General features: G+C 39.1%; 1 protein-coding gene across 1 annotated transcript in view; it reads right to left on the reverse strand.

The window, feature by feature from the left end:
* Positions 1 to 15,935, reverse strand: part of LOC115758998 (roundabout homolog 2) — a 46,059-nt gene extending 30,124 nt beyond the window's left edge. The window contains exon 1 of the mRNA XM_030699799.1: positions 15,866 to 15,935. Coding sequence (XP_030555659.1) covers positions 15,866 to 15,920 — 55 coding nt within the window. The 5' untranslated portion in view covers positions 15,921 to 15,935. The remainder of the gene's footprint in view (positions 1 to 15,865) is intronic.
* Positions 15,936 to 16,293: the final 358 nt, after the last annotated feature.

Raw genomic sequence — 16,293 nt, forward strand, 5'->3', positions numbered from 1 at the left:
GTCTGTGTTTTTGCTTTTTTATTTTTTTGGCCGCCAGGCAACAAACAATGCAGGCAACAAAAGCAAGCATGCAAATGTGTGTTATTTCACACACACACACACACACATGCACACATGCACAGCGTGCTGAAACAAAAAGAAAATGTTTAAGGAAATTGCTGCAAATATTTTGCTTGTTAAGTGAAACCCAGTTTCGAAAACCGTTGTTGCCAGCGACCAAAACTGCACTCAGAAATGCTCTTCAGGCATTTTTCGCCATGCCAGGGTCGAGCACTCGACGGCACTCACAGGACGTCTTCGTCTTCGTCTATGACGACGTCTTCGCCTTCGTCCTTCATTCTTCGTTCCGGTTTCTTTGGGTTATTTCTCTAGTCCTTTTGGCGCTTGGCAGTTTTGCATTTTGCATAAGCGCTTGGAAATGCCTTTGTCGTTTTAGCAATTTATGCAAATTTCGTGCATTTTCCCCATGTTGTTACATTCTTTGTACGCCTGGCCAACATATACACAAACCACACACAACAACCTATATATGCATCCTGTGTACATACATATATATATATATGTATATATGTAGGGTAAGGACTGGCATGCAATTAAAACTAAATTAGTAGGCCTCTGGGCTATGGGCTGTGGGCAGTGCGAGTTTCTGAATGCAGTTTTCAGTTTGCTAATTGAATTATTTAGTTGCAAGTCGTTTCATTAAATGCACACGCAAAGTTTTAGCCTGCAACAACAATTACAACAACGACAAGAATTGCAACGTCAACAAACTGCGAAATCAGCACAAAGTTGTTGTGAGATTTTTTAACTATATTCCAACCCAGTTTTAAAGTATTTGATTATGCTCATGAATATACAATGGATATGAAAAATATATATTTACAATTATTCTGGGCTTAAATTTTCGTTTTATTTTATCGTTCGACTTATTTATTTATTGAATTCTTTTATAGTAAATTTTTAAATTATTCCGAATATATTCGGAATTAGAATAAACAGCTCGCGTGAATTATTGTCCCTTGCAAAGTCTTTCAATATCTTTACTTTGTAGTATCTGGCCGTATTTGGAAGGAAAATTCTCGACATAATTTATATATGTCTTATAACGATATTATTTAGATAACGAATATTATTATATCACATTTAAAAATAAAAACACAGCCATTATAATCCTCATTGGATAGTATATAAAAATTACCTTAATAAAACCAAAATTATTTCAAGTATTCTCTTAAGCTTTAAGCTTTATGATATATTTGTCCGCATACCATTTCTTTTCTATTCCAACTTTACGTTCAACCACCCGAAATTATGGAACATATCTCGGCACAAGCTTCATTGTCGCCTCTGTGAAGTCGAGTTCATTTCGACAGAAATATGTTGGATATTTTTCTTTTGAATAGGCAACAGCCCGGGAACAACAACCAAATGAGTCAAATTAAAGTTTGTAAATGCTTCGTGTGCAGCAAATTGTTTCCGGGGATGTTGTGAAAAGTTTTTGTTTAGTTATGAATCACAACGACGCACAAGCAACAACAGCAACAGCAACTGGATCAACAACAAACAAGCAACAACAATGTGGCCATAAAATTTATCGTTTAGACCAAAAACATTTTTTTCTTCATTTGTTTCTTTTTTACGCTCTAGCTGTTAAGAGGCAAGGGTTGGGTTCTGAGATGTGGGAGGGCTTGAATTTTGACAATGACTCACAAGTTTTTCAAATGAATTGCTTCTTTTTTTTGGCTAGCTGCTATTTGGGGTGTGTGCAAGTGTGTGAGTGTTTTTTTGACACCTTTTCTAATTGTAGAGGCCACACCCTGTAATAGTTTCCACCCCATGCGACTTGTAAACATGTCAGGAGTCAAGATTTTTGTGGTTAAATTGCGAAATGTAATAAATGCAAAGAGCAGGCGAGCGATGCATTGGCATCAACTCAATGTCACTTGCAAATGTTTTGCCAACAACTGGAAAATATATATATTTTCCGAGAGGAAAACTGTCTGCCAGCGACTTGGCCTGTTCGGGTGTCTCGATCTCGCTGCCTGCATATAAAGTGCAAATAATATAAATAATTCAAAACATACGAGAGACTGAACACACACACACACACACACACACATTTGCATTGACATACTTCAAAGTGCAGCCCCTGTCACACCCACCCACACCCAGCTTTATCCACCCTTAAACCTGTCTAAACTTTGGCCCACTCCCAGCGCTGTGGCACCCACTAAATGCATTACAATGCCAAATGCAATGCACCGCACCCCTTGCCGAAATGTGCAAATACTTTTAGACATTCGTAGCATCTGGCTTGCTGTAAGTTTTACCCGAATACCCAAAGCGACCGCCCACTCAGTCAGTCGAGCCAGTTGTATAGATACTTTTTCTACTGCTGTTCCACATTCACCTGCAACCGCAGCCAATCTCCTGCCCCCCTCGTTGCACCCACTCCCAAAAAAAAGAAGAAAACACATGTCGAATGTGTGGCGTTTTATGCAGATACAGATACAACTAAGTGTATGCAATTGCACTTGGGTCTGGCCAAAAGTTGCTGCCTTGACGCAAGCTTAGCGCACCACCACCCACAACCATCCACAGCCACCCACATCCAAACATTTCGCTCAAAAACAAACTTTTCACATTGAATTTTCTGGTACACGAAATATCTAGCAATGTATGTGTAACTGGGCAGGTGTGTTCGTGTATTTGTGTATGTCACTATCCGTTAGTTCAGACACTGTATCTTTGCAGGGTATTGTAAATTTCTGCTGACATTTAAATTGATTAAAAAAGATTTGTGGAAAAGTATCTCTGAAGAGTTCAGATCATTATCATTTGCTAATCCAATGTCTCCACATACAATTATCAACTGTCGACTTTTGCTTCCACGTCAAAGTCTTCAGAGTCTTTTGGCCGTCTATTCTCCACAGTTCTGTTTGCACAATTAATTCATCCCAGTCAAAAGTCTACACTTCTACGTGCCCAATCTTGACTATTAACAGTAGTATTTAGATTGTGGAGTCTTGAAAGAGAAGTATTAATAGCAGAGTTTTAACAGTACAATCTTGACAGCTCGAAATACATATCTTATCTATTTTATTTTTCTCCCGATGGTATATTTGTTTAAAGATATTCGCTTCTATCTCAAATTATCCGAATTGATCAACATCCTTTTATTTCTTACCTTTTAAGAACTCATAAAAGCGTATACACATGCCAACCATAAAGTAGTTCCTCTTTCCTATTGCATAAATTAGGTGCACCTTTGCGAGCTATTTGGCAACAAAAGTTTGTGAAGCGTAAAATGTTACAGCTGGGCACGGGCAAGTTGTTGCCAGCCATACGATATTTTTATTTGCACATCGGGACATTTGAAATTCCAGTTGTGTGATGGCTCATTAAGCAGCAAATAGCTGCACCACCTGCACCACCCACAAGCTGGGATCACAAAAATTTGTTTCGTGTCAAGCAGCTGTGTCAAATGCTAATTAAAATCAAGCGGCAGTCGCTTGTATAAACAGATATCCTGTCAGGGGCGTCGGAGTGGGGCAGGTAAACTAAAATCACAGGACATCGGCAGAGAGGACGAACGCTAACACCATCATCATCATTATCCTTGTCATCGTCAACAGCAATCAAGATAAAAGATAAGTTAAATGCCGAGTGGGCAGCCGCTGGGAAGTAGAAGTGGAACTGTAGCTGGTCTTGGTCCTGCGCATCGGATGACTTTGCTGCTGATGCTGCTGCTGCTGCTTCTGCTTGTTTGTTTTGTAATAAAGTCCTGGACGAGCTGGCAGTTCTCGCTTGCTCTGCGTGCTCTGCGGCTCGCATCAAAGCAAACTTTCAGCTGCCTTCGGTTTTTCGGCTAGTGATTTGGACGCTTGATTGCTTTCACTCATTCTGCCAGCCAGGCTGCGACCCATTCTGGGCCACAGTACGTGCAAAGCACCAAAGGACACGCTTCTACACAGCTATCCCTACGTGTTTCTCTCTATGTGTATGTGTGTATGGGTGTGCATGTTAATTTCCATCTGCCTGATTAGGGGGGTGTCTGTCGTCTATCTAACGGCCTGTCCGCCCTTTGAGTGCCCCATAACAACACGTTCGGCTCATAATTTGGAGTGAAAATTTTCAATTAAACTTAATTGCATTAAAAGCGAAGGGTTCAATCTGTCGTTATAGTCGTTCTCTTCATTCTACCCTTCAAGTTGTTGTCGTTGGGTTTACTTTTTAACTTGTGCTGAGGCGCTCCCCGCCATTTCCTTCCCTGACCCAGCAAGCATTCATTAGAGCCAGCGCTTTTTAGTTGTTGTTGCTTTTTATGGTCTCTGAACTTTTTATGCTGCAATAGGTTTAGCTTTTGTGGGCGTCAATGGAGCTGAGCGGTTTGATTGGGGTGGGTGGGCGTGACCTGTTAACTGCACTCGTTAAATATAGTCGATTAATTTATTTTTATATTAATTTTACTGTACAAAAGTCAATTTAGTTTTCCTTATTCATAAATCGTAAATAAATTTGAATTCATTTTTGAGTTTTCATTAAAAATTCATTGAACCACATCATTTTGGTTTTTATGGCGAAATAAAAATTAGATATTGTACCCCATAAAGCGAGCTTAGTGCTTAGCCAGAATTCTTTTGAAATTTCAATAGATATTTTGTCAGTAAAAAATATGATATTAAATGTTAAGAACATGTAATAATAATAGAGCTACAACTGTTTGGCATATATATCTGATTCATCTGAATACCTAGCGGTTCTCATATATAGATTTAATGAATATAGGATATTCTGCATAATATGTGTGAGTTTATACAGCTCTTCTGATAACATATGATAATACAAAAGGTTTCATAACTTTAGCTTACTTAGAAATTTAAATTTTGTTGTCCAGCAAAAAAGTTGCCTTATATTATTTAGCAAGCTGTTTTTTAAACAGGCAGCTTTCTTAATTTCTTCCTCAAATATGTAATAGACTTACAATATGTTTAACGAAAACATTCCCTAACTCTGTTAATCAATCTCATGTTAACGTCAATTAACATCTTTTTTAGAACTTATATTATTAGACGGGCCTTAACAATAACATGCCCAGGTACAGTTAAGTGTTTCTCAGCCGAATCACGTTAACTTAATTAAAATGTTTACTTCTATTCAACGTACATATTTAATTATTTATAATTAATGCAGCTTAAATATTGTCAATTGCAATTAAAACTCTATTGAAACATCACTTCTAATCGGATTAATTTATAAAAGCCCATAATAGATCGCTTATACCATGTTAGCCAAGTTGAGTTATGACCGGCACAAGCTTCCATTATCTATACAATGCAGCACAAAGAAGGCTAAAACGAAGCACTTATTTGGTCAGCTTTGCAGTAAGCACTTTAGCGCCTCCAACACCCCCAGCCCGCCTCTTCTCTCCGCCCTGAACACCTCCAGTTTGGAACCACTTTGTTGCCTTCCACTCGATGTGAGCGTCAAACAAACTCTCGGCTTTTTGTTTTGTCTACTCTTTGTGTGTGTGCTCGAGTGTGTGTGTGTGTGTAAATTGCAACGCATAAATCTTTGTGACAAACACCCAACAGACACACACACAACACACACTCGAAAAATACAATAGAAGTGATGCGACAGCCATTTTTCAAAAACAAAACAGTCTGAAAAAAAGAAAGCAAAACAAGACGAGAAGACACGAATTGAACGAATGGGCATATAAAAAACAACTTGCCAAAGCGGAATGAAGCATGCTAAATTCTGCAGAAATGTAAAAAGAGAGAATCACTCCAAAAAAAAGGGAAGGCAGAACGTATGATTGTCTTAATGGCTTCGACATGTTTGCAAAACGACTGTCAAGCGCAGCCCCATGTCAGGATCTGTTGGGTCTGGAGCCAGGCGTCAAGCGTCTCACATGAAATCACAGTTGGAAAGAGATGGAAATGAAGCATTGTTTCTATGCCCACTGGCTGTGTGTGCATGTGTGTGTGTCTTTTCGATTTCTTGCATTGCTCTTCATGACATGCGTCAGCATTGAATGCGACTGCCACACACTTGAGCTTGTCATATGCCTCCAGCTGCTGCTGCAGCACCTCCTGCCACCTCCTGCCTGCATCAGTTTCCATATTGTGTGTGCGCAAATCGCATGGCATGACAGAAAGTCACTCAGTCATGCGGCCGCAGCACTTGATACACTGCCCAAAAAAAGGAAAACTCAAGTCGCATTCGATTGCTCAAAACACACACTTAGACATGCGCGCCTCTGCTGGGGGGAGGGTACTTTTTTTTAACTAGGGGCGCCTTGGCTTGCAAATTGAATTTCTCACCTGAGCGCATCGCCCATGTCTGCATGTGTAATTATCGTTATCGATATCGCGTATACGCACAGTTGGCTTGCTTGTAACGGGCTCCCCTCGACTTGCTTTGGTGTGGGGGCTGAGGGTCGCACATTTAACCCTCGTTAAGCAAAATCGAAATTAACGCTTTATGTATTTAGTTCACATGGCAAAAAAGGACACTTTTAAGGTATCGCCGCCGCCTCCTCGCTGCCGCCTGATTTTGCCTATGAAGTTATTAAAAGCAAATTAGGGTTGTTCCAACCAGCAAAACGAAACCAGAAACCAGTTTTTAACTGTCCGTGTGAGCTGGGCGGGTGGATGGTTTGCTTAGTTGTCAACGAGGCATTGTTCCCAACTGTCCGCACCACCCACATTTGGCCAAGGGTTGCGTGCCTTTAACGCGTTTTGCTGTCGTTGTCATTGTTGCTGTAGTTTTTGTTGTTTTGCTGCTAACTTAATTGTCAACATGGGAATTTTTAAGCTCAACAACAACTTGCATAGTTTAGCTGATATACGATATGTTTACTCATATATATATATATATATATGTGTGTGTCTGTGTGTTTTTGAGTGTGTATTGGGTGTTTATGTCTGGGATTTACGAGGCAAAGTTTCAATTATTTTCAGATTTGTTTAATTACGCATGCCCAGCGTCTGCCTACACTTAACTACAAATTGATTTTTAAGTGTGCGACTCGAGCCCTCTCAATCAAGTCTTAATTAAAAACGCGTCTGATGTATCTCATAGTTACCTCAAGTATCTTTTACTAGAGCACGGGAGTCTCCCCAAACTCGCATAGTCTCTAAACTTGGTTGAATATGTTTTCGAAAATGGGTTATTTAATATTGAATAAATAAATGTATGAAAAAGTAAGTTATTTCAATATATACAAATAGTACAGGTTCCAGAATCTCTTAGCATAAATACCTACACATTATCATTTTGGCTTCAAACACAAGTCAAGTATTATCTATATGTTCCCGAGATAAAGATAGGTTATAGAGTGCTTACAATTTCTACTGTTCGAATCAGACAGAAGCTGCCACAGATAAGTTAACACACGACGAGGGGCACAGGCTGGGTGTCGTTCAATAGGGGCGTGGCATGCACACCTTTGAAGTGCAACAGCCGCGAGCAAAGTTGAAAAGTGCGCTTGTTAACATTCCTTAATTGCTGTTGCTGTTGTTGCTGTTGCTGGTGTTGTTGTTGTATCTGCGCCTCTGTTCATGGCGGGGAGTCGCAGGCAGAGTCAGGCACGACAAGGATGTCGACAAGGACGACAATGACGAGTGCAATTATACAAAAACTACTTAGGCGCGCATCCTGCCTGGCAGGCAAGAAGACGCAGACTCGACTCGACTCGACTCGACGCAACTCGACTCGACTCGTCACGACAGGACTCAAAGCGACTCCTTGCTTCAGCTGCTGCCTCTGCCAATGGCAAACAGGCAGCGCAACAAAATTGAAAGAAAACTCACTTTCGTGTTGTAAATTTGTAAACATCCTTGAAAAAATAGCTAAAGGCAGACTTGAGAGTTGAATTGTTGCTTGCGTTGACAAGCGTAGGCAGCGGGAAGAGGGGCCGTAGGGGGCTTGCAGCTGCTGATGACAGCCGCAATGCAATTTGCAGTGCATCTTTTGATAATGCCAAGGAATAGGCAACAAAAAAAAAAAAGTAACTGAAGTACTTCGCCAATTACCCATTGGTAACGAGGCTCAGCGCATACTTTACAGAAACCTATCAGCAGCATTGATGGCCAACAACAACAACAACGTTTGTCATTAAGTCAATAAGCGCATTGTGCTTAAATGTACATAAAAATAAAGCCAAAGTCAAAAGCAAAGCCATGGCCAAAGCCTCAATGTTGCTAGCGAGGAGAAGTCCGTAGCGGGCTCTTTACGGAGAATGCCATTAAATTTCGCCGAGGCAGGTCCTTTATGCGTGCTCATGTGTTTTGGACGACAACAAAGCCGATTTATGCCCAATTGGATTTGCTGCTAAGAGCCACAATTCATGTTTTTATGACCGGATGCCTATTTAGGGGATTCCCAACGTTGCGAATTGCCGACGCTTTTTTAATAAATATAAAATGTCAAAGCACACAAAGGAGCAAAGTCGAGAAGAACAGAAAAGGTGAGTTCACACACACACACATAAAATGCTTAGCATTGATGGTCCAGCATGTCCTTTTGCCAGAGTTGCCACAACGTTCGGCTTCTGGTCCATTCATAAAGACCATGTCCGTTGTTGTCTTGGGCTGCTTTTCATTTGATTTGCTTGTTAAAAAGCTCAAGTTTTATGGCCTTTTCTTTAGGTTTTTTCTTTCTTTTCCTTCTGGTCGAAATGTCCAACAAGTTAAGGCCTATCGATTTGCAGCCATAGTTAGTCCGGAGCAGGGGTGTACGAGTCTTGACAATCTGCTGGCCCGACATTTCGGGCGCGTTCATCATCGCCTGCTGACATTGATAAATTATGCAAGCTGCTCAGGGCAACAGCTGAGCACAGCTAAACAGTCCTTTGGCTAGGACTATGCTTCGTATCCTTTTCGTCCGGCAGCAGCAACAAATGGCTGGTCCCAAAAAAAAAGGCTGTTGCTCGCCTTTCGACCTTGCCGTGATTTTCTATCTGTGTGTGTGTATGTGTGAGGCTCAAAAGGCAATGAGTTGGCAAAAATTATGACTCGCTGGCCTAAAGTCATAAAAATATGTATTTATTCTAAATATATATGTATCTAAATATAGTCTTTGACGGGTTACAAAATGGGTTTGCGTCTTGGCATTTAAAATTTAAGTGCCTGCGTTTGCTTGTTGCTATTTTGTGACTGGGCAAGCGGAATAAGTGGTAAATAAAGCGTTCATATTTTGGGTTTGTTAAAGTTGGCTATAGGGGGGACATATTGGAAGAATATTTGAGTTTCAATATCCGAATATTAAAGCTGTGTATAGAAAATATAACATTTTGCTAAATAAGAGTTATTGAATTCTGTAGAAATCTTAAAATTTATATTATGTTAGGAATAGATAGAAAAATATGAAGCTCTCGAATTGATTAATCCATTGGTTCCTTACAAATTCATTTTAAGAGCTTAAATGAATGGAATGGGTAAAAGAGAGAACGAGTGAGAGAAGAGCTAATTGCTAGCTTTACCAACAGCTACATTCTGTCGAACTGTAACAGAAGAATCAGACATTCTGCACATAAATTCCTTAACTATTAAAAGCTGACATATCTTCAACATAAGTTTATCATTGTCTATGTTACCCACATAGACAATGATAAACTTATGTTAAAAACAACTGAACCAAAATTACTGGTTGAAATAAGTTTGCTTTACATATTATATTATGTTAACAACATAGCACTGTTAGTTGATAGGCACGACGTATTCCACATATCGTAGCAGACACCTAATTTTAAAAGGTTTATCTTAATAAAAATTATGTGAAAAGAGCTACTCTTCAATTGAAAGATTAATTCCCTTAGCTTATTAAGTTTTAACATATTATCTTGTGTGTTAATTCAGAATTCAAACCGGAATATTTCAGTGCTCGTCTGGCTCTAAGTGTCTTCTAAGCAGTACGTTTAAATTCAGACTCAACCACAAACTTTTGCTGGCCGTAGCAACTACTTAAGTATTCTTATTGCTGATTGCAATTTGCTATTCCACTTAGCTATCTCAAATAAACAAGAGTCGCTGAAGTTCCGCAATGTTAGGTACTTTTCGGTCCAGCTCAATTTTCGCTCATGAAATCATCACCTAAATTTAACATTTGTGTTTTATTTTTTACTTTGCACTCAGCTGCTGGCAAAAGCTGCTTACGCGAAAGCCCTGCAATTTTCGTTCTGAATTGACAACTTTGACATAATTGACTGCAAGCGAAAGAAGCGCGAGAAACCAGAGAGAAGCGAGCGAAGAGAGAAGGCGCCAAGGCGAACGCGAAACAAACTGATGTAAAATAAAATCATAACAGCTCATAAACACCGCAAGTCCTTGGCCAGGTCCTTGAAGAGCATCGCGCAAAATGTATACAGAGTTCATATAAAAATTAAAAACCGCACTCTGCTCATAATGAGCTCTTGGAACGGGACGAGTCAAAGACGACATTTATGTTGCCCGTCAACTCAATCCCGACTATTTTTATAACAATTTTATAAAATTTATTTTTAGCATTTTATTTTTCATTTTTGCCTCTACTTCGTCTTTCTCTTCATCTTCTCCTTCAACTTATATGGCGTAAGCTTTGCTTTTGGCCCTTATCTTCATTAGCACATTAAAATGTCAATGACACTTGGCGCGGGGGCGTTGACGGGTGCCTGGCTCAAGGGTCGAAAGGGTAAACATTTAAAAAATGCGCGAGAAATGCGAACAAGTGCCAAGCGGCGAATCAACAGAACCGGCTCCAGAGCTCCAAAGCTGTCGCAGACGATGACAGCAGCAGCGGCGGCTTCTCGCCAGACGGCCGTTCGGCATTCTTAACCCGGACACGGACGCGGACGCGGACACGGACACTGACAGGACCCCCTAGCCGTCTGGTCACTCAATGCTTTATGATTGCGCTGGCGCCAGGGTTGCCACAAAATGCACAGCCACACAAAAATATGCGAAAACTTGTCATAAAAAATATGCTCAACACTTGTTTATGTCAGAGTTTGTTGTCTCGAGTCGTTTCACAACACTTAAATGGGTATATTAAATATGAAACGCAGCTTAAACTTTATAAAATAGGTTAAGCAAATTGGCAGTTTCTTGAACTGAGCTTATTATACAGCATATTTGGTACAATTCATAAAAGAATATTTTATAATAGTCATAAAAAAGAGAAAGCTTAAGCGAGCTGAGTCTGTGTAGAGCTTGAAAGCAATATCGCCTTTTTATCGCCGTTTCAACTTCTGAAGAGAGTATTAACAGAAAACAATCACGTTTGCGTTTATTTAAGTCACGTTTAGTAAGTGTATGAATATCTTGCTTTCTATCGCAAAGCTTTACTTCAAAGAGTATTCGGACGTCGACTTGGTCAGTTAAACGATTTTTCAGTTTTTGTATTTATTTCGTTTGTTTTTAAGGCCCACACTTTAGAGGCACTTTAAACTTTTGATAGTCCCGCTGCGCCTTGGCAGCTGCTTCAGAAAATTTACTAGCGCAATTCATTAGTGGCAATTGGTCGATGTTGTTGTCGCTGTCGTTGTCGTTGTTTCTGCCTGTTTCTGTCCGCAGTGCTAGCTGTTGTTTTTGGCCTAGTTTTGCGCATAATGGCATGAAATATGTTTTCATGTGGCAAACGCTCACACACAAAGGCTCAGCGGGTAATCATGTCAAGCTGCGCCAGGATTAGCCCAACAGGAACACGAATTGCTGTTGATAGGCATTGTCGTTGTGTTATTGTTTGTTATTGTTGTTGTTTCTGTTGTTGTTGCCGTTGTTGTTTAGCAAAAACGAGAAATCACTTAATTAACTTAATCAAAATATTGCCATTATTTCGGGCGCTGAAAGGCATCAGCATAATTGAGCTCAGAGTCCTGCATGTCCTTTGCAGCATATTTCATTGTTTGTTCACACACACACACACACACTCGTATATTAAAGGAAACGTTAGATAAATAAATAAATGTGTCTATCCTTAATGATTTGTTTGTTTAAGAACATGTGTGTATACACATTTATGTGTCTTTCCCTGTCTGTTTATGCTATGTGTATTATGACAGGCATCGAATTGATGAAGAAATTAATTAAAATATTGCGCCTTTCTCCAATTTGAAATCGCCGACAAAGGCAAATTGCATTCTAATGTCAGTTGCCTGCCGTATAAGTTTCAGCATGAATAATATGCGACTAAATGAAATGGATTTCGATACGATTGCATTAAATAATTCAATGAACCGAAATTATTTTAATTGACTTCAGTTTTGAATGTCAATTCAATTAAAATAAACCCTATAAGACAAAATAGTAATTTCTTAAGCATTTAATCTAAGACAGATATAAGGAATTTTGATTTAAATTGTAATCTGATTCTAATATAAAATATGTTCAATTAAATAACTTAAATAAAATAACCATTCGATTTTCTATGCCATAAAAACTTAGAATAGTAGCATAGTCGCCAAAAAGCTGATCAATTTCTTATATTTTATGTTCATATTTGCCACGCTAAGCAATTTAATGCAATATTTCATTATTCATTTAATTTACTTATCTATTTACAAAGCTAATAAGCTGCTTAAGTTGCATTCAATGGACTTCCGCACAGTCTTAGCAAATTCATTTAACGCTCGAATACCTTTTATATATGAATTCGCAACAATTTCACATTTCGTCTCAATTAACTATAAGACAAAAGGATAACTGGTACCAAATACTTTTAGGGCTTATTACCCAAAAAACAACCCAAAATAAAAGACAACAAAGAAATGCCAGAGAAGAACAAGAGAAAATAACTTGCCTTTATTTGTGGGCCTAAAACCCTATTAGGACCCGGTCTTTAAGGCCCATATAAAATAATTTTAGGCCTTTTTTTAAAGTCATTTAACGCAACATAGCACAGACTCACACACACACACACACACAAGCCATTTATTGGGGGCTAGAGATAGCTGTCTGCGGCACATTGATACCGACGGGTTGAACGAAGGGGGCTGGCAACATTTCATGCCACTTATCAAAGGCAACAATTTAGGTTAAATACTCATTAATATTCCGGTCTGCGAAAGTTTTTGCCAAATAAATTTATGCCCGACGCTTTGGCCGCAAGGCACAAGATGAAACAACAACAAATATATAAATGCACGAAGGGAGTAAAACACACACACATACACACGTATAGACACACACGCACAGAAATTAATTTGGCCAACAAGGCGTATGTGTGCCCTGCCTTTGCCTTTGCCGTAGCCTACTTTTACGTGGCGCCCCCTAAAGAACAACAGCCAACTGGAACTAGAACTGGAACTAGAACTTAGTTCAGCGTGCAATGAAAATAATAATTGGCCCAATGGCTGCTTCCGCCAAATGAATAATTTATAAATTAGGCGCAAGAAAATGCGAGCAAGCCAAAAACTTTTGCACAACAAACAGAAAAATAAATAAATAAAAAAGCAAATATAAAATAAAAAAAAAAAAAGAATGTAGCTAACAACTTGGCGGCGCACAAAAGTTGGGACAAATAAAAAAAAAAAAACAGAGTATTTAATTTGTTTTATTTGATGTTGCAGCCGTGCGAGTTGCTGCCACTAAAATGCCAATAAATTTGCCAATGCTAGCCGAAACAACAATTTATTGCATACTTCTGAGCGCAGGCCTGTGCACGTGTGTGTGTGTGTGTGTGTGTATGTCTGTGCTTTTAACTGGGATTTATTTATTTACTGCTCCGTGGCGAATTTTTCGGTGCGCTGATAAAAATTTTGACATGCCAAACGAGTCGAGCTGCCCAACAAAATGACAGGATATTATTCAATTGAATTCGTTTACATGCCTGAAACTACAAAATAATAAAAGGCCGACGCCGAAAAACAACGATTAAAACAGTGCTCGACTAGCAGATACGCTGTAAACAGGATGCAAATATTTGAATACGTTTTTGTTTCCAGTAGATAACTTAATTAATTATTTAAACAGAATAGACATGCCATGCAATTAGTTATTGATCTGTGGAAGTCGAACTATTAAAGCTCTCTTAAAAAACATATACTTCAAGCGTACAGGGTATGGATTCTTTTTGCATTCATCTGATTGCACTTAATGTGCGGTAAAGCGTTTGTGTTTTATGTCGCTTCGTTTCCGTTTTGTGCAGTTCGGTTCGCTCCATTTCGGAGGGTCATATTTACATGCGCCTCTTATTGCTTTCGGTTAGAGTACAAGAGTTCTATATGTATTCATTTTGGGGCTTATTAAATGCGCATATTTTATGCAAGAGCCAAAAGAAAAAGAGATACGAGACCAACAAGAAACTCATTCATAATTTGGTTTGCCCTCGGGCTCAAACTCTGGCCCTGACTCTGACTTTCGCTCTGGCTGGTTGCTGCTTTCTTGGCCGCATTTCATTTATATACGTACAAGTATTTTTTCCTTTTGCCTAATTTGTTTGAGTTGTTAGGCAGCGAGTGGCCTGGCGGGGGCTAGCGGTGGGCAAGACAGCGCAAGGCAACTGAGAGCGGAAATTGTTTTGTGGTGGGCAAAAGTTTTTCGTATGAAAACCAAGCAAATAAGTTTATTTGAGCACGAGTAAATGAATGTTAAACGAAACTTAACTAAGATACATTTACTCTAAGCAAAAAGACAGTTAATCAATACATAAGCTCATAACTTGGCCAAAACTTAAATACTTTTCCAGTTACTATGCGCAAATTAATATAACTGCTTATTAGCTCAATCTTAACTTACGATCTTGAAATTATTATATGAAAGTCATATAGAAAATTGGAAACTGGATATTATATGAAAATATATAATTATAATTTAAAGGATTTTCATATAATATATTGATATATAGTTGAAATAAAGTTAAGTAAACCCAGCCGGATGCAGCCGAAATCTTAAGAATGATTTTGCCAAACTGAACCCCAATTTGAGCCAAATATATTTTTAAAATGATAAGTCTTAAAATGGAATAAATAGAAAACTCAGCCACAAAGCATAAATAGCTTGGGCCCCAACAATCGGCTATAACTTACCATTTTTGGTAGATGCCAATTTTGGGTTGAGATCGAATTTAGCCCGCGATTTCTGTATGAAAATATTCACGACTTGTAATATTTTCAGTAGAACAGGCATTTAAATTGAAAACATACGACCAAAACCAAGGTTCAAGTATGTGTAAAACAAAATGCATTGAATCTACGTGCAGAGAATTATTTCAAACTGTAAGCCGTATCAGCGACTTTTCTTTGGGCCCGCATTATAGCGCATTAAAAACAATAAATAAAACTTCGCTGTTTTCCCTGAAAATCTCAAACAATAGTTCACAATCTTGTTTTAGAAATCCATATGCTGTTGGCAATGCTTCAGAAAACATTCGACTGTTGGCACTTGGCAACACCTTACGCCTTTCAGCAGCAAAACCAACATCAATAATACAACAAAAAAAAATAAAAAAATCCTGTGTGCATTTGAAAAGTTTCTTTTTTGGTTTGTGCTGCAAAACTTTTACCACAAATGCGACAAGTGGAAAACACACACACGCACACACACACTTTGGGGCCAGTCGCTCTGTTACCTCAGCTAAATGCACCTCATTACTGTGCCACACACACACACACACACTGAGGCACACACTCAAAGAGCCACACATTAGTGTATATATAATAAATACTCATATAACGCCGAGCTACCAGGCATTTTCTATGGCATATTTGCAATTGCAGCAGCAGCACTTGAACAAATGCGAGAAACTGCACTTCAGCAGCTGCTGCTGCTGCACAAACAGAATGGGCAAGCAAACACACAGACACACACACACTTATAACACACAAAACACACACATAAAGCACACACACACAGTTGTAGAAGGAGTCCAAACATGGTCTTACCTTGTGCATACGTCCACTTCAGCAGAAAAACGATGAATACGAAACGTAAATCCATTTTACAATTTTTTACAGTATTTCGACTTGAGATAAAATGGCTAAAAAAGCGTTGCAAAAGCATTTATTTGCTTGCCACACACACACAGACACACCTACACAAACACACCACATGCACAAAAGGATCGCCAAGGATGTGCAGCTGCTGTGAGGTTGTTTTTTTTTTCCCTTATCAGTATTCGTATTCAATTTTTTATTGCGAGTTTCAGCTGCAACTTTTGGCTAGGTCGCCGGCTTTTACTAGGCGCTCAGTTTGCCCAGCATTTCACACAGACACACACATGCACACACATTGCGCTTGCCGCTGGCAAGAAAGCAGGCACTTTGCCTAAATGCTTCCGCTTCCGTTAGCTTTTGCATTTCCGTTTGCCACC

This window comes from Drosophila novamexicana, unplaced genomic scaffold (assembly GCF_003285875.2).
Source record: "Drosophila novamexicana strain 15010-1031.04,08,12 unplaced genomic scaffold, DnovRS2.1 tig00000193-arrow-pilon, whole genome shotgun sequence".
Classification (NCBI taxonomy): Eukaryota; Metazoa; Arthropoda; class Insecta; order Diptera; family Drosophilidae; genus Drosophila; species Drosophila novamexicana.